This window comes from Mastigoproctus giganteus, chromosome 12 (assembly GCF_048544385.1).
Source record: "Mastigoproctus giganteus isolate SK-2022 chromosome 12, ASM4854438v1, whole genome shotgun sequence".
NCBI classification, from domain to species: domain Eukaryota; kingdom Metazoa; phylum Arthropoda; class Arachnida; order Uropygi; family Thelyphonidae; genus Mastigoproctus; species Mastigoproctus giganteus.
This window is the reverse complement of record NC_143586.1, coordinates 50192611-50211836: the sequence shown is the minus strand read 5'-3', so window position 1 is coordinate 50211836 and position 19226 is coordinate 50192611. Positions and strand designations below refer to the sequence as shown.

Sequence of the window (19226 nt, the reverse complement as noted above, 5' to 3'; positions counted from 1 at the left end):
CTATATGTCTCTGGTGGTGCTCGAAATGTCAGACATTGAAAATATAAACAGTTTCATCCTTATAATCGATGATATTCTGCGTTACTAAATGCGTTAGAGATTTAATTTGTTTGTAAATAACACGGATTTGTTTATAACCGGGTTTTCCGGGCGCCCAGTCTTCCACTGGCAATAATTTTATTGCCAGTGTAAGACTTTTAAATACAGTAATCATTTTCCAAGTTTTTTTAGGTGTTGCCTCTTTTTTTTTATCCTTCCAGTGTAACAAACTCTTGTTTACGAACTTTTAATGAAAATTTTGCGTTAGGTGCTAACTATTATACAGCTATTGTCGGACAATGAGACATAGTTTGTAGGGTTTAGCTAACTGCACAATTCCAATATCTTTTTCGAAGTGAGAAGGCGTGTTTGGGGGTAGGCGAATATCAAAGCGATGCAACATCGCGGTCAAGTAGAGGAATATCTCCACGATAGCCAAGGTTTCGCCAGGACATCCTCGCTTGCCTGAAAGAGAAAAAAGCAATTTTATATTATTCACAGAAAGTCTGCATGAGAAATTTTAAATACCTACTAAGAAGTGAAAGGGTTGAACTATTTTGAGAGGTGTCGAAAACTACATTCAGAAAACTAGAGTATGTCTTTGATGGAATTCTTTCAAATCTTTTATGGAAGGATATCATTATAAGACTCATTTGAATCGGAAAGAAATGCGCATCGTTTGCATATTGCATGAGTAACTTCACCTCTGAATACGCAAAGCGTTTCTTTCAAAGGTGGAATCGTTGGCAGTTTATCAAAACGTCCAACAAAGCGGAGAACATTCGCCTATAAAAATATAGAAGAAAATAATTCATCCACCTATGTGGAGCATCAATCAGAAACTGCCAACCAGCGTGACCTTGTCCCTATTTGGAACAAATGTCACTATTCCGTCCATCATTTAGAAACAAGAAAGAACACAGTCTTGGCTGTCTTTTGAAGAGCACATTAGAAACTTCTTGGAGTGAAAAAAAAAAAAAAAATAATATAAATCCAAAACTCTTCACTCCGTATATTTACAGGTGGGCCGCCCTGGTTGCACTGTTTTTCGATGTGTCATCTGGCCAACAGCTCCGCCAATCCAGCTCAGCAACTTATTTAACGTATTCCAAAACCCATTTACCATTTCAAGTGACGCTCCTTTAGTCTCCATTGGGCACCATGGAAGATGATTCTAAACAAACCGAACATTGTAATTCTAGTTAAACTTCTCATTGCCAGAATAGACATCACCAGTCATCGTACTTCCAAGCAGCAAAAGAAAGGTTGATAGGCTCAACCTTCAACAGCCATGCCTACAGAGGATGATTCCCACCAACACTATCAGCTTTTAGGGCCTTGGAAATGACAGCGAGAGACCGTATGCACTGACTAAACCTAAACTTACAGGACCAATATCTTTCAAGAAATGTATCACTTATCCAGTGTGGACTTCATTAAAACTTTCAAAAAGTGTAACTTAATTCAGACACTCAAGCAAGGGATTTGTGTTAAAAGATCTTAGCGAATCATTTAACAGAAACATAATAAAACTTAACACTTTAAAGAGAGAAAAATCTATCCAGTGTGATATAATAGATTAGCACGTGTCTGAACTTAAAATCGTATTCTGATGTCATGTTCGGATTTATCATTAGACAAGTGATAAAGATTAAATTAAATGCCTCTTGATTGGTGGACTCATTAATAATGAGACCACCGATCAAGCAATTTCAAATAAATGATAAATGAATTTACTCTCAAATAAGTGATATACAGTGACAAGGCTGGGTGCCTGTTCCCAATAGCCTCCTATGTGACATTGAAATAACTGACACAAGTCAAATATTTAGCAAGAAAAACTTAACTCAAACTGTTCCCTCAAAACATGTCTTAGAATGTTCTGTTATTTATTGAAGAATAAAATTAATATAACATCACAATACTTCTCCATTACTTACCGTACGAAAATGGTATGAACCCTTCTGGCTTGATTATTTTAGATCCTGTTTCGTCGAGGAAGCGTTCTGGAAGAAATTTTTCTGGACTCTTCCAGTATTCAGGGTCCCGATGCACTGCCCAGAGATTGGTCATAACCGTTGCACCTTTTGGTATCGTATAATTCATAATGGTGGTGTCTTGTGAAGTACTGAAACATAAGAGGCACGTTTTAGTGTTAAAATGTGGCATTTCATTGAAATTTCTATAATAAATGTTTCAAATTCTGATTTAAAAAAAAAAATATTGCAGTTAACATAAATTGCAAAGATCATAGGAACATTTTCTAAATAAATATAGTTTAAAACTTGCATAACGGATAGCTCAATGTGGCTGGCTGATGGAAATCGATGCCAATCCAAGTCCAGGATGGTTTGCAGCAGCATTATTGTTTTCTCGGTTTAAGAAAAGTGGAAACATTACATTTTTACATATGAGGCACAGAAATTAAATTATCAACACCATAAATGTATACAATGCTACATAAAATTGTAAGCTGAGGAATAAGAATGCCACGATAATAATACAATCCTACCATCTGAGCATGCTGATGGGGATCACTGTCTTCCATCTTTGCACTTCGGCAATTACTGCCTGAGTGTAAGGTAAGTGAGGATGATCTGCCCAACACGGTAATCTGTTTCTGCCTACAAAACTATCGATTTCCTTCTGAGCTTTTGCTTGTACTTCCGGATATGCTGCCAAAGTTAAAAGGGCCCACTCTATGGTAACGCGTGCTGGAGTACTTCCGGCACCAAGCAGTGACTGTATATTCCCCTTCAACATTTTCCCTAGAAATAAAACAAAATCAATCATTAGAATAAGAACTATATTTGTTTGTGAAATATTATCGATACTTAATTAAAGAAAAACCTTAATTAGTCATGTTATACCAGTACATGAAGTAAATTGAAACGTACACTGCCCTACAATTAAGATCCGGACACCCCTCTTGATAGTTGGTTGCATCCCACCGAGTACCCCGTGTCAGACACAACAATAAATCTTGTCATAAACCTTCGAGACGACAGTAGTACGATTGTGGAAGCAGGATTCTACGATCGATGGAGTTAACAGACTTCCAGCGCGGAATGATAAATGTGTGTCACTTACTGTACGTGACATTTCAACGAAACGGCTCAGAATACCTTCAGGTCCCCTGTTTTTGGACCGTAGACCAATGTAAAACTGTGCTTGGGAGTGACGGTTATTTGTAGATATGGAGGTGTCCGGATATTTATAGTAGGGCAATTCATACGCACACTTGCACATACCTGCACTCACAAATAAAATAAAATACACTTACGAGAAAAGGTAGTGATTTCATCTTGGTTGTTGCTGTCCATCATTTTTACCAAATACCCATCAATGTAGTCCCTGATGTTTACTTTATCCAAAGTACCGAGATGGCTGTCAATTTCTAGTCTGAAATGAAAACACGATAGGATAATTTTCTTCTTACCTTGAATAGCTATCTCAGAAAATAATAACGTGAACTGAACCTTGTGTAAAGAAGAAATCGCATGAATTGAACCTCGTGCACGTTAAAAGAAGAAAAAAAAGTTCCACCCATTGCCCAATTTCTGAAGACGATGACCTATAGAAATTGTTTCCTTTTAATATTTCAATAGGATATCATCGTGCATTACAAAATTTAATATTTTTTATACTTTTTAATTGTATTAATTATTTATATTGTCTTTTAAACATCCTCAGATTTAAACAAATCCATCGCCCTGTGTCACACATCATATGTTTAAATGATGCGCTATATTTGTAAGATGTTTTTTTTTTACATAAATCCAACCAGTAATAGTTGGAACCACAAAAATTTGCCATGAGACAATATATTGTTCTCCACTAAGGGACATTGTAAAAAGAATTAGTAATAGTTGTTATTGGAGAGTTTTTGGCGACCTAATGAGAAACTTAGGCCATTTTTTCTCAATTATCGGGAATAAATACAGTGACAGATCGGGTTGACAAGAATCTGAAATTTCATTATATAGATTTTTTTTTTATATTTTAGTTTACACTGGAAGCACCTTTATGGTAACACAGTGGTTATGTTCGCTGTCCTTCCACACTTTGTGGAAAGGCCTGAGTTTGAAACCCATCAAAGCTGAATTTTTATGGGCTGTTTAAAACCGTGGCCGAGTGAATTGGTCTATAGCGAGATTCCAACAGTAGTCTGCCAATATATTTGGACTCCATTTCCTCTGGTGTCCTTTTCCCATTTGACTAACTCATCCACAATTTCACTGTAATTTTGTGATTTCTCATTGTGTAAGAAGTCCCGACAGATGTTTTCGAATGCCTTCCAGGCTCTTATATATGTAGTATTTAATTTTCAGGCTCTTATATATGTAGCATTTAATTTTTGTGTGAATTCCTCATTTTGGAACAGCAGTTTGATTTTAAGACACACAAAAATTCCCTCTTTTATCTTAGCCTCACTGATTCCAGGAAACGTTTGCCTCAAAGAGGAAAATCCCTCTCGTTTTTTGTCCATCACTTTAACAAATATTTTTACCAAACCTAGCTTGATGTGCAATAGAGGTAAATAGAGTTTTGACTTATCCACCAAAGGGGAATGTGCTACATTTTTCGGCCTGGTATAGTTTCTAAACGGTCTGGCCATTTTTTTTACCTTGTAGTGGCAATCCTTCGCTCTGCTGTCACACTCGAATAAAAAGCAGCAGTATTTAGTATATCCTCCTTTCAACCCAGTCAGCAAAGCACAAACTTTTAGGTCTGCAGATATTCTATTTGTATTCTGGATACCATATTTTTTTTTCAAAAGAACATATAGGTTCTCGTACATTTCCTTCATGTGAACTGCATGGGCCAATGGTATAAACGGATACTTATTTCCATTATGGAGTAAAACTGCTTTAAAACTGACCTTGAATGAATAAATGAAGAGCCTCCATTTAATTCCAGGAGATTGTTACAATACACCATACACAGAGTAATAGATCTTTATATTAGACTGCCTCTTCCTATAAAAAGACACCTTGACACCTTTTTCAAGAAGACTCCACTGCTGAAGCGTGATCCTAGTAATTGAGCCTTGGGTTTGGAGAGGTCCAAACCCAAACCATGAGTTGTTGGTGTTGTTTTTTATTGGATTTTAGGAGCATCTGCGACAAAGACCATGTTGCTCCGTGTATATTGTCGGCATATTGCATGAGTTCTGAGGTCGATTTTCTGTTTTCTGGACGAGAAACCTGAGTTCCCGGGAGAAAAAAACCACGCTACCCTCGCATGAGACTGACTAACTCAGCCACGCTGTGCAAAAGGTCCACAAAAATTCCTTCCGTAATCGAAGAGATACGAACTCAGGTCTTTTCCACCCGGTGTGGGAAGGACGGCGATCCTACCGACTGTGCTATCCACGCGGGCTCTGCCTGAGTGATTAGAAGCGGCCTTGCAGTATCAAGAGTTGAAAAGTCTAGATCTGTACTCGTTCAGGGTTCTGAATCTTTTGGAGACTCCTTTTCCGATCCTGAATCAATCAAGTCCATAAGTTTCTGGTGACTTTAGCACTGGCATTGTATCATCGTTAGGACCAGCCTTAGAGCAGAAGGTATGTTGGGATACTTTACTTTATGCTTGGATTTCCCAAAAAAACAGGTAATATTGCTCATCCAAAAGTAACAATCGTTTGTGATCTCGAGGTTCCCGCGATATCAATGGAAGAGCAAAAGCCATCGATTTATGACTATCTCTAAACCAACCTGTTAATGTCCTTGAACATGAGCTACAAGAAATCTTTGGAGCCCGTACATTATTTTGATCTCGGACCTTACATACAAAATAGAGTTCAACAATATTCTGGAACGTTCCGGAACATTCTCAAATGTATAACTTGATGAAATTTTTGAAAGGGTAAATGGATGGTTACCTACGTGAGGAGGGAAGCGCATATTTTGTGCTTTCTTATCTACTATTTTTTTGTCTTTTTTTTTTTTTTTTCTGGACTGTGCAGCGGAAGCCTGTAGCTTCCATGCATCATATGGCTAATACTAACCTTAAACAGGAGAGTGAACTGCACTTCATGTTTCCATTTTATATCCATCAAAAAGTTGACTGACAGGTGAAGAACAACCTCCATAGTATTAGCATTATTACTAAACTGTCTCATAGTTAAGCACGGTGGTTAAATGACCCATCCGAAAGCCAATACTCTTAAATGAAACTCTCGCATACAATGGCAGTGTAAGGTAAATGAACTCTCCAAAAACTTCGTCTAGACGATAAGAAGAAAAGCAATTATTTATTGGCAATTTCGACAAAAGGGAATTTCCAGGGGAAGGTTTTACCGCCTTCAAAAGGATGCGCAGTGTCGTGTGGATACGCTCCGCTTATCTTTCACGGATCAGAGAACTGTGAAATCCTCAGTCAATTTTAAGTTCATCGGTGGCAGCAGTTTTAGTTTCTGAAGGTCTCTTCCAGTTTTGTATCAGTTTGTAACCTTGGGACAACTTCGGCTTTGATTAACGAGCGTGATTATCGCACAGGTTTCTTTGGCTTCCGTAAAAGATGGTGAAAATAGGTCGTCTTCTGGGAGAATGGAGTCGGGAAGCGTTGATGGTGCTGTTCACCTCTGGAACTTTTCGGCATAAATGCTGCGTTGGATGTTGATTTTAATACGGGATTAATTTTAATCATCGCGTTATCACAAAAGGAAATTACTGGGGAAAAAAGAGTTGAAGGGGGCATCCATTTGCAAGTTTTGAATTTTCAAATTAATTTAAGAAAAATTTTATTGCACTGTTTGGTTGGATGAAAACCGTAATTCTCAAAGGAAACTTTGAAAATTCAGAACAACACAGTAGCCTCACATTACTGAAATATTACTTTCTGATACAACGTTTGCTACCGGCTCGACCTCTAACGCACCAAATCCAAAAATCACGGGATGCAGTCAACATAGACTGGTGAGCGTAGAGATGTCGAGCAATCTCTGGCAAAGGTTGCTGGAGTTTGAAATATTATGTGACTTTTTTTCTGCCAAATGAAGCAATTAGTTCTTAAAGTCAAGTGGCTTTTCATCCAGTTGGATTAAAAACTCTTTCACGCACATATACCTCAAATCACAGTTAACATGGTACCTTATAACCATAGATGCTTTTCCACTTACCGGAAGAAATCGTCTACTTTGCATATAGCCGATCAAACAAGCATTCCATTACTTTTCAGTGTTGTTTATGTCGATATATTTGTTTATTTTTACAAATAGTATGTTACCTGAATAACATTTAGCTATATAATTCTGTGCATCAATAATAATTAAAGAACACTGAAAATTTTAACTTTATTGTGTTGTTGAAACTAACTATTTTTGAATAATGCAGTGTAGAGTTAATTTTTTTTTTAAAGAAAATCATTTTGTTAGGGCTAAACTGGCCCGAAAACAATATGGACCAGTTAGATTGCTGAAACAATGTAAAATGGACTTCTAAGAGATCCATGCTTATTTGAATACACTCTGTTTTGAAAAAGCATTAATTATTATGTGAGTTCAAATATGATCTTCTTCACTTACTCAAGAAACTGGGCTAATTTTGACAACTCACTCTCCAGCGTATCATAACCTCCGATTTTGAACATCGCTAGATATTTCCTAATCCAAGGAAAGTATGCGTGGATCCTTGTGGGACGGAAGAACAAGGTAATAATCCTCAACATTTCATCCAGCATTAGTCTTGATGGCTCATTGAAGTCCATCCGCCTTCCGAACAGCATGGTAGCGATGTTATTGGACACGCTGGGTGTGACAAAGCGTCGGACGTCACAAGGAGCCCCACGAGACTCCTCCATCTTATCCAAAAAATGCCGAACTTCTTCCTAGATATTCAAACAAATTATTATTATTTTTGAAGTAAAACTTAGTTTTATTTTTTGAATAAAACTTGTTTTTAATTTTTAAAAATAAAACTTACTTTATTGATTTATAAGTTACTTCTTTTAAATGTCTTAATAGTTAATTATTTTTTGTTGTAATTTAGTTAATAATCATCTTAAGTAATTTTTAAAATTTATTCCTTAATCTTTTAGCTCTGAATGTTAAAGAAATCTCTAAATCAGAATGTCCTATTTCAATACCGAATTAAATATCTAATAATAAATCCACGATTGAACAGACCACAAACCTGTATTAGCTGTTCCATCCGTGATTTTCCTAATCCCAAGTCTTTGAGAAGACGTAAGGCAAAATTTCTCTGTTCTTTCCATGGATATCCACTGATAACACTGAAATCTGTAACGGAGATAAGATTGTAAACAATTTAATGGAGTATTTAAAATTAAATTATTCTACGGGTAAAAATAAATGTAGAAATCTGTTTCTTTACTGAAAGAAGAGATCATTTTCCCCAGATCAACCAAGGAGAAGCTTACAAGATAGGAAATAGAAAAAGGAATGCTTTTTTCTTACTTTGGGGATGTTCCCCTTTGATGCCAAGATCCGATTTGCTGTCTAATTCAATGAATTCGCCTCGTTTATGTATTGTATAAACCAAAATCCGAGGCAACCAATTATCATAATTATTTTCAACTCTGGTGTCCGTTTTGACCTCAAAAAAACACTGCGATTGCGATAAATCAGAAAACTTAAAGATCTCTAAATCCCAAAAAAAGGTCATTACTGCCAGATTTATTCTTTTAACAGACACACGAGGAGATTCATTGGAATTGCATCAAGAGATTCTTGGGAGCGCTACGAATAGATATTGATCTATCGATGTCTTTACAGTGGGGAAAACTACTGCTTCAGATGGTCGAATTTTTTCTCTGTGATGGTATGGCAAATATAAGCAGCTTACTCTGATACATTGTGAAGTACTTTACCTCTTCTCTCGAAGAAAGTAGAGACATTGTTTTCTCCGAATAAACGATGTTTGCTTCTGTATGTCCCTTGAGCATTTGGGGTTCGATCGACCCTTTTTTCTTTTTTTTTAGGAAGAAACAGGTGGGAATCAATCTTTTTGACACCGGACATTGCAGGATTGTTTCTCAATCATTTATATTTGAAAAAAATGTGGGTGATAGAAACTAATGTTTAAATTTCTCTAGAATGACAGATGCTTCATGAGAATTGACAGGTCTTCAAAGATATCTTTTAGAGCAATGGCTGGTTTAGAAATATCACAAAAATGGCTGGAATAGGAAATATGGCAGAGAATAATAAATAAAAGTCACCCACTGTGTTTCTTTGTTCTGAGATGGGCGCGTACCTTACAGGCCAAAACAGGTGGAATTACAGGTGGTTATTAAAATTATTAAAGCAAATTGCTAAAGTTTATAAGTTTTAATGCAATTTTAAAGTTCAAATTTTAATGCGATTTTAAAGTTTAATTTTAAAAGCAAATTTTAAAGGTTATAAAATATTAAATAAATTTTAAATAAAATTAAAAATCAATAATATAAAAAAGAAAAACGTAATTTTTTAAAGAGTGCAATTTTTAAAAATCTTCGGATATAATTTTTAAATAAATTTTTGAATTAAAATTAAACATTTTGTAATCATTTCAAATGTAACTTTAAATATTAAATTTTTTGATGAATTTCTTCAAAAAAATTATGTTTAATGCGATTTTACAGTTTAATTTGAAAGGCACATTTTAAAGGAATACAATTTTAAATATAATTAATAATATTTAAAAAATTATAAAATATATTTGAAGGAATGTAGTTTAAAGCTTTATTTTTAAAGCATAGTTTAAAAGTTCTGCGTATTTTTAATTAAAATTTCAATTAAAATTAAAGCTTATAAAAAAAGAGGCAAAATTTATTTTTAAATTGCGTTTAAAATAAATTTTTTTAAAATATTATTTTTCATTAAAATTATTTGACGAAGGATATTTTCAGCGAAGTATTAAATTAAAGTTTATTTTTAACAAAAAAAAGTTTATTGATAATTTTTAACCTCCAGTAGTTTATTTTCTTTCGAAATGGAGATTCTTATTTGAATCTAAACATCCCCAAAATACTTACTGACGCTATCCGGCAACAGGTGATTGGGGGGGTTTGGCGGACGGCTTAGTACAGATTCGTTACTTAACCCCTCTTTGACAGCAGCATAGTTGCCAAGAACCACAACCAGACGGCGACCAAGGTACAGGCTGTTGGGAGAAGTTAAACATGCAGTGATTGTAATTGCATATACAAGAGCTCGTTGTTTTTAAAAGTATAGTGTTTTAGTAGTGATAAAATAAAAACACTCGCATGAATGATAGAGGAGAGAGAAAGAGAAAGATATTTTTACTGAGCCTGCCTATCCATCTGTCTGTCCAGACTTCGCCAAGTTGTTTTCGAATTTTTAAAAAAATTTTGGTACATGTTCAATTGTTGTTTAAGAAATGTTGTACACAATATTTCACTTTTAAGAATCTCATGTCTAATCCAACCAATTCACCATTGTATGTGACTGGGAAGGGAGGTCCTCAATAATGTGATTCGAACTGGTGCCTTCTCCATTCGGTGGAATCTTCCATTATTTTATTATTTATTATTTATTTATTTTTAGCATCAAAATTCAGCAATCTTACATAGCACGTTCACGTGGTTGCTCACTCAATTTTTTATGGTATTTTTTTGTAATTACACCGAGTTTAATGGTATGGTTGGACAAGTAGTTCTGAAACAGCGAAATATGAAATTTAATGAAAATCCATCCACAGAGAGTCGATTTATTATATGCAGACGGATGGACAAAGAAATAATAATTGCCGGATTTCTATTGTTCTGATTTTAATGAAATTTGGAAAGTCTCTTCAAATATTTTCAAAAAGCCCAAGTTTAAAATTTCATGAAATCTACTAGAAGCCTAGTTATTACATGCAGATGGACAGACGGAAGAACATAGTAAAAAAATAGACGAATTGCTCATATAGGTTAACGTGTTTAATAAATAAGTACATATAAAACGTTTGGAGATTTATGATACAGGATACAGCAAAAATTCTTGCAGAACTGATCCTATATAAAGTCTTTTCGAAGTCTTTTAAAGTCATTTGAAACGTAATACGGGGAGTGAAAGTAATATTGTGGTTATTATCTCACCTGAAAACTGGACCATATTTCCATCTTAATCGATCGAGTGTATAAAATGGCTGGGTTCCTAGAAATGGCAGATATCCTAAAAGAGGAAGCCCTGCAGGACCTGGAGGTAACTTCTTGTGTTTTCGAAGAAGAAAATGCACTCCAAACGCGATCAACACAAAGACGGTGCAAACAAGAAGCATCCTTATACTCGCACTGACTTAATTCATCTTTCGAGCCACTAGATCCTGAAACGTTATTTATCTACAACATCGTCTTTTCCCTTTTTAGTAACCTTCAAAACAGACTTTGACATTAGCAAAATCAGATAAGGAATTCGATGCTTCTTAAAGAGGAATTTTGTTTTTGGTGAAAGCCACAGTTATCTTTAAGCCAACGACCACCTCAATGTCCAAAGATAAATTAACGACGATATTCATGAAACAGGCAGGAAACAGTTAAGTGGATAGAATTGAAGTTTTTTTTTTTTTAAATTTTAATGTGACGATTAACACGCCACATGACATATTAAATACAGACAGAGATGAAAGTCCTCGTCATGGACTACCATATTATCGTGGCCAGGAGGTTTCAGCAGTCCATTTACCCGGAGAGCTCTGCTGGCAGGAGCTTAAGCTCCTGATGGGGCAATTGCAACCAGACAGTGAAGGGCTAGCAACCCACTCTTCATGTGTAAAATTAAAATGCTCAAAGAAAATTAAAGGATAGAAACCGAAGTGTAGTAAATCAGTAATTGATTATATAATCACTAATAGAAATATAAAACCTTAAAATATAAAGGATCTAAAAGCAGTACCATCAGTGGATATTGAAAGTAATCATAAAGTAGTAACATTGAGTTATTACTTTATGATTACTTAACACAAAGTGGGAACTTTGAGATTTGGAGAATACTTTGAGATTTAGAGAAAAATGGGCACAATGGAATGCAGAAGATGTAAAAGACTAGGTAAGATCAAAGCAGAAGCATTTCGACAAACAGGATGTGATTTACAAGGAATTTGTACCTGAAGGAGAAAGAATCAGTTCTTGTTCTACGTACTGTACAGATGCTTCAAAGAGTACTAAACCTCAATTCCTGGGCGAGGTCGCAATTTCGAGAAAAGGCAGCTGATTCTTTTTGCACGGCAATTAAGCACTTGTTTTGAAGACGTTTTTGACGAAGCATGGCATTGGACAGATCAACCTTACTCACCCCATCCAAACTATTATTTTTAGGCTACCCGAATAATTAAATTCATCTGCCGTGCTGTGTGTCTTATGTCTGTTAATTACGTGTGTTCCTTGGTCGTTTTTCGCTGGACGAAAAACCCCAGTTTCTGGGTGGAAACCTACTATCTACGCCTGAGACCGACTAACTCAGCCACGGAGTAAAAAAACCCCATTAAAGTTCCTCGCCTCATCGACGGGATTCGAACCTGGGCCTTTTCCACCTGGTGTGGGGAGGACGGTGACGATACCACTGTGCTACACGCGCAGACACTCACCTCACCCAGACGGATTCCTGTTTCCCAAGTTGAAAATTGCCCTCAAAGAAAAGAGACTTCAAGACTTTGAGGACAAAAAATAAGTAACTGCCGAACTGAATGTCATCTCTTTGGACGCCTTCGCTCACCTCTTTTCAGAAACATTTAGAATTGTGTAATGAATGCATTCAGTGCATTCATGGACAGATGAAATTCATGAGTTTGTGGGTAGTAAATGGATGGCCATTGCACAAAACAGAAGGAACTGGAAAGCTGCTGGAGAGGCCTTCATCCTGCAGTGGAGAGAAATTGTCTGATGATGATGATGATGAATGAGTGCATTCAATCAGACTGTGATTACTTTGAGTAAAAATAAAATCACACTCTGATTGAAAAATTCTCCCCATTGCGTGGCTTATGTGGAGAATTTTTTCGGAACGTGGCCCAACCCAGTTAATAGAAGAAACGTGTTTTTAAAGATAAAACTCATTTGAACAGAGGAGATGCGTTATTGACACTTTAAGGGTTCAGGTAAAATGCTACTCTGGATTGTGGGGAGACATTGGAACGACGCAAGTTATTGAGATGAGCCAAAATCACACTCTTATCCTCCCTGTGAGTACTTTTGCTCGATCTATAATTATCTTAGGCACAGAAGCAACTTTGAAATCGGCTCAAAAACCTTGTGGGGTTTATAACGTTATTTTAGCACATCACGAATTTGAGCTTTTGATTAGGTCAAATGCTGATATAAAAGGGCTTCATTCCCTGAAAGCAATCAGACTTCACCAGGAGTCAGAGCAATTTCAAATGGACATTGAGCTTGTGAAACAAGTTGACTTGTTTTTAAGGAAAGGTCATAGTCGGGCTGACATACTACAGATCAAACGACTCTGAGAAGAACTGCTTTGTACATTAATAATTAAATTCAATTTAAAGGCAAAATTTATTTATTTTAATATTTAATTTTCCATTTTCTTTGATAAATTTCTTTTAATTTTCATGTAATTTCGTGTTTTACAGTTCTTAAATCCTGAAAGACAAAGCATCTCACTCTAAATTTAGTTATTCTCATCTCTTGTAATGTGAAAATATACAGTGAAGGGACATCGAAATAGGACCACCCACTTAATATTGAGTGGCTTGCACACGTTGTAGCCAGAAGCATACAAGGTTCTTGGACACATCTAGAGATATGAATCCAATGCTTTATCCAACATCAAGTTGACAGCTTTCCTTGGACAAACAATTGTCCAAATTTCCGCCTAAAGTAATTCAATTTAATTATAATTTCTCTGCACTTATGTTTTATGGCTCTTGTTCGCTTGATTGTTCTGACATTCAATTAAACTAAATTACCAAATATATTTAAGAAATGTGGTATTAATATAAAAGCGAAACTTCTTTCTTATTTGATATTTCCTAAACACATTAGATTTAAGCGTCACAGACAAATATTTTTTTGCTAAAATGTGCGATGCGCATTCTGCAGACAAATCTGATAATATAGTATTTAATGGTGTGTTCGCGTGCGAGATAAATTAACTAGATTTCTTCATCTGAGAGTTGCGTCGGAAAAATACTCTAACCTTGACCCACTGTGAACTTCAGAGCAGAAAACATAAACGTTTATGTTTCATATTTCATAAACATATTAGATATAATAGAGATAGAAGTAAATATTTTTAAACTAATGTACGATGCTCTGTCTCCAGACGAATCTGAAGTAGTGTTCAGGGATCTGTTCCCATCAGGGGTCTGTTCCCATTTAATGTTTATCCCAGATTTAGGTAAATATACAAGGTAAGGAACTCCCCCCAGGACCGTGGGGAGTTCCTTACCTTACCTAATGTCTTGAGAGGATTCGAGAAGCTGAGGCAGAAGTACGGACTCGTGTTTAGGTTGGCGTTTTATTGAAATTGCAAAACTCCTAGAGAGGTAGAACGAAAATAAGGTCAAGGAACGATCTAACATAATCCATGCTGCTATCTACTGCGCATGAGTCTCTCTTTCCGATTGGTTGGTTGTTTACAGAGGACTAGGTAAGTGTTTGCCTTCAATGGAGTAACACCGCGTTTCTTTGATATTGTATACAAAAGCGTTCGTCACAATGAATATGCAAACAGGATAAATTGTGAGTACAGCATTTTATTCGTGTTTATCTTTTACAGGGCCTGTAACGTGTTGACGTCACACCTGTTATCACTTGGCCTGGTTGTTCTTTTTCAGAATTCAGCTGGTGTTCTGGTCTCTAGAATTAAATTGAAGTCGGTGGATGACTGTCAGCAATAATGGAGAAACCAACAAAACCTGTGGGGGTCTTTACAGATTGCTCATGGAATAAAGAAGGGAAGCGATTTTACAACTGAGACTGTTCTCTGACCGATAATTTATTATTAAACTAACAGCTTTTAGGCAATATATCTCGTGAGACTCTCGTGAACTGACCACTGCAGATTTGTAATCATCAGATGAACTCCATTTTCAATTGCTCTAACTATTACTTTGACTTCGGGAACCCTTTTTGTGAACTTTAGACGATAATTCTGTAATTTTACATGTGCACTGTATTTCCAAAATAAGCGGACACCATCAGGCTTCAATGAATCTTTTATTGGTACAATGTTTAATGTGTAAAACAACTTTGGCATTAATTTTGCACTGCATCCTTGTTAGTAAGGGCCAAACCGATATTTGATAACACGGTATTTTGTTCCATTCGTCCCTCAACACTTTGGTCAATTCTGATACTCATTCCAAGTGCGTTGGCCTGGCCAAAAAGCTGATATTTCAGTTCATTCCAAAGGCGTTCAGTGGAATTAAGGTTTGGCTATGGATAAGCTAACGAAGCTTATGCACGCCCACAAACCCTCAAACAAAGTCACTACAAGGCTGTGCATTATGATATCAGTTACCCGGACGTGTACTCCTACCAACAGCGTGTATATGCTTTACAGTACTGGAGATTACGACAAAAAAAGATATAAAGTTCAATATGCAGGGTAAGAAAAGTAGTACATAGCGTTCTATTTATTTATCGAAATTATGCTGTTGTTGTTTAAGGGTTTTAAGACACAAGGACATCAATGGCCAAAGTGTGTCTTTCCAGTGTTTTTTTTTTAATGTAAATCAATTTTTTTAGATTCGTTTGTCAAATTGGATTTGTCGAATAAAAGTAAACAGTTCATCTAGATTTGCAGAGTTATCTAATATCTGTTGAAGGGTAAATGAATTCTGATTATTGTGTGGAAGCAAAGGAATCTGGAATTTCTGAAGCGATGGCATACCAAAAGGATGTGTCTTACTGAAAGCTGAACTTGGCATTGAAAACAGAGAAGGGGATGTTCATTAGCTGGTAGATGATAATGCGTGAGGTGAATGCGGCCAATTCGTAGTCTGGCAAGCATTACTTCTTCTCTGTGACTTTTTCTGCTACTTGAGTTTCATATTTGTGGATTATTTCCTGCAGTTTATTATTGGTTTGATTTCTCCGTATCTGGGCCCATTCGTCCTCACTTTCTCTAATTGGATTAAAAGCAGTGTGTGGGGGACTATCATTATTTTGTTTGGCCATTCTGTAGCTGACTTGGCTGCATTATCTGCTTTTTCATTGCCTTCTATTCCGGAGTGTCCTGGGATCCAGCAGAGAGTTATTTCAGTGTTTCTTTTGACAGAGGTTGATTAGAAAGGCAATTTCTTGTAGGAGGGTGATGAAAATGTTGTTTACCCTGTATGATTGAGATACCACTGAGCTAATCAGAATATATTAGGACAGAAAGCGGCGACTGTTGACATATTTCACTTAAAACAAGCTGGATAGCATATAGTTCTGCAGAAAGTATGCTGCACTCAACTGGAAGGGATTTTGAGATTTCATGCGAAAGGAATACAGCTGCTGCACCTACATGTGAGCGGGACCTAGAGCCAACTGTATAGACTATGAGTTTCCCAGTGTGTTCAAAAGTATAGTTGGCATGGAATTGTCCGATGTTAAGTGATGGAATGGTATTTTTTGACCACTGAGTGAATATAGATCAATGTCTATATCATGTCTATCCCATGGAAGTAAAGGCATAATTATGCAAGCAGAGAGAGAGAGAGAGAGAGAAAGGATGGGACTGATGAAGGGAGCTATGAGGAACCGCTTATAAAATGTGATCTGCAGAGCATGGCCACCTTAAGGAGGGGGGGGGGGGAAGATTTAATTGAAGTGTTTAAGGCCCTGAGGGGAAGGTTTTCCTGAAATGAATGATGGACAAAAATTCTCACCGTTGAGTGAAGCAGGAGCCAGAGGGCACAACTAGTAAATAACTACAGAAAAGTCTCCAAACCGATTTTCACCCGCCGCTTACTCGTTTCAATAAAAATGATAGAGGGCGAAATTAATATGCTAAGTTTTTGGCTGATGTGTATTTGGAGGATCCTCCCCCCAAAACTCTTAAGAGACTGCCCCTCTCTGCTGTCTGTGGCGTGGAGGCTCAGGATAGGCTACAGATTTCTGCCCTTGGAGATGCTCCACAACGTCCAGGAAATGGATTTCGACTATGAGAAGTTTATAGAGGACAAATCCTACAGAAGACACATCATCAGGGAGCAGCTTTCGTCCTCAGCTGTGTGACTCCCATTGCTTTTCTTCGTGCCGCGTGCAGCAGGGGAAAAAAAAAAGTTTTTCATTTCCCGTGTTAATAATTTGTTTTATCTAATTTTTCCTCTTTAGTTACTTTTATATTAAACTCCTAGCATTGTTGCTTTTATGGGTATTGCATCAGGCATCCATGTAAAACTAGTCACTGATTGCAATAAAGATATATATAAATTCGATTTGTAAGGTTCGCCTTCTTCTAGCGTGTTGTGGAATGTTGGAATAAGTTGCTTGCAAAGGTGGCCGAGATGGAGAGTTTGTCAAAATTCAAGGAAGAAATGGATTAGCACTTTTTGAGGATGGGAATAATAAAAGAAGTTTGCGGACTAAATTCTCCTCCTTGTACCATTATTCATTTTTAATACTAATACTAATATGACAATAACTAATTATCCAGCACATTGATACACAAGAATTCAATGGTTGTTCTCTCTGATTTTTCCTCAGCGAAGCCTCAGCCTTTTAGAAGGCTGCTTTCCTGGATCGACCTTCAGATTCTCCAAATACCCATGATAAATATGCCGCAACAAGTAATGTTCCAAAAAATCTTGAATCACACCTTTGGAATATCCATATCAATAAAACTCTTATAGTTCATGCTCTTCTAAAACTCCCCCACGAAACATATAATGGCTAAGTTAGAAAGCACAAATCTACGAGTATTAAATTATATACAATTATAATCATTGTATTTGGAACTAATGGTAACTGATTTACGGTCTACATTTCGAGGGATTTAGTCGGCTCACCTTCAAGAGTAATGCAGTAAGCTTTCAAAAAGAAAGTTAGACCAAATCAGTGAGCATTAAGGGTTGCTAACGTCCATACTGAAGGTTTAGTAATGTTTGGGGCTACCAGCCTGTACTCCGGAATGACAGATATCGGGTTCCAGGTTTATTTTTAGATTTGACTATCGTCTGGGGAACGTAGAAACATCCCTTGTAGAACCTCACATCTTTCTGAAAGTATTCTAAACGGTAATTTGTTGGTTTGGTGACATATTAATAAATTTTAATAACATCTTTTGTGATGTGTTGTTTGGTAGTGGCAAAATAGCCTCAAGTTATGTATTGTAAATCTGAAGATGCCAATTAAATGATCAGCTTGTCTATTCAAGAAGAATTATTAATTCTTCGTGTAATGTGATGAAAATAGAACTACTTAAACAAGCTTACAGTTGAGTAAACATTTAATGAACTCAGCACCAATTACATTCGAAATTTTAAATTTCAGGTAAGACACAATTTTAACGCTTTGAACCATCAACACTGAACATTTCAAATATTTATAAAGAGCTAATAGTTTTCCTAATACCTCCGACAACAGCTCCTACTCCTTTAGTAAGGGCATCTCCAGCTTTACCAGTCAAATCCACCACAGAGCCCAATGTCCTGGGCACGATGATATCCAGAACCAAATCAGTGACTTTATCAGACGTCAGTTTCACACCTTTCAATAGATCTGCAACTCCATCGATTACTCCATTACCACTAGGCCTAGCGCCAGTGATGCTAAGCATGATTGAGCAAAGGAAGACATTGAGGATAAAGGAGGATATATCCCACTTTCTCATAATGGATTTGATGCTTAAAATCCTTTGCAAGTATACTATTTGCCTCGTGGGAATACTGCGTGGCAGCAATGATCAGCAGAAGACTTATATAGTGTCATTTCTGACAGAGGAAATCACCACTTCACAGATACCATTACGGTTTGTGCTTCAATTGAGCCAAATGTCACACTCTTTCAAAGAATTTTGAACGTACTTCAACATCAGTACTTTAAAATTCTGATCATACAGAAAGGGAAGCTATTCCGTTGTGTTCCATCGAGGAAAATAGCAGTGCACATTGTTCCCCTTTATTTTCTGGTATCTAATGCACCAATTTGGGAAATCGCATTAAGTTGGTTCTTTGTGACGCTAATTGCAACCATTTCGGTATCAGAACTCGCATAACAATACTGAATAGCAATATATATTTATGTTATTAAGGGAAGTGTATCACCAGTTGCTAATTTATTGATCTTTAAGG

At 36.5% G+C, this 19226-nt stretch overlaps 1 protein-coding gene across 1 annotated transcript; it reads right to left on the bottom strand.

Annotated features, from left to right (window-relative positions):
• Positions 1-325: 325 nt before the first annotated feature.
• Positions 326-11306, bottom strand: LOC150077037 (cytochrome P450 2J4-like). The gene is made up of 8 exons (XM_090385763.1): positions 11086-11306; positions 10018-10145; positions 8175-8281; positions 7568-7869; positions 3323-3441; positions 2552-2807; positions 1980-2167; positions 326-504 (listed from the first exon to the last, which is right to left on the bottom strand). Exons 1-8 carry the CDS (start codon positions 11265-11267, stop codon positions 326-328), a joined length of 1461 nt encoding a protein of 486 aa, XP_090241889.1. The 5' UTR covers positions 11268-11306.
• Between the last annotated feature and the right edge of the window lie 7920 nt (positions 11307-19226).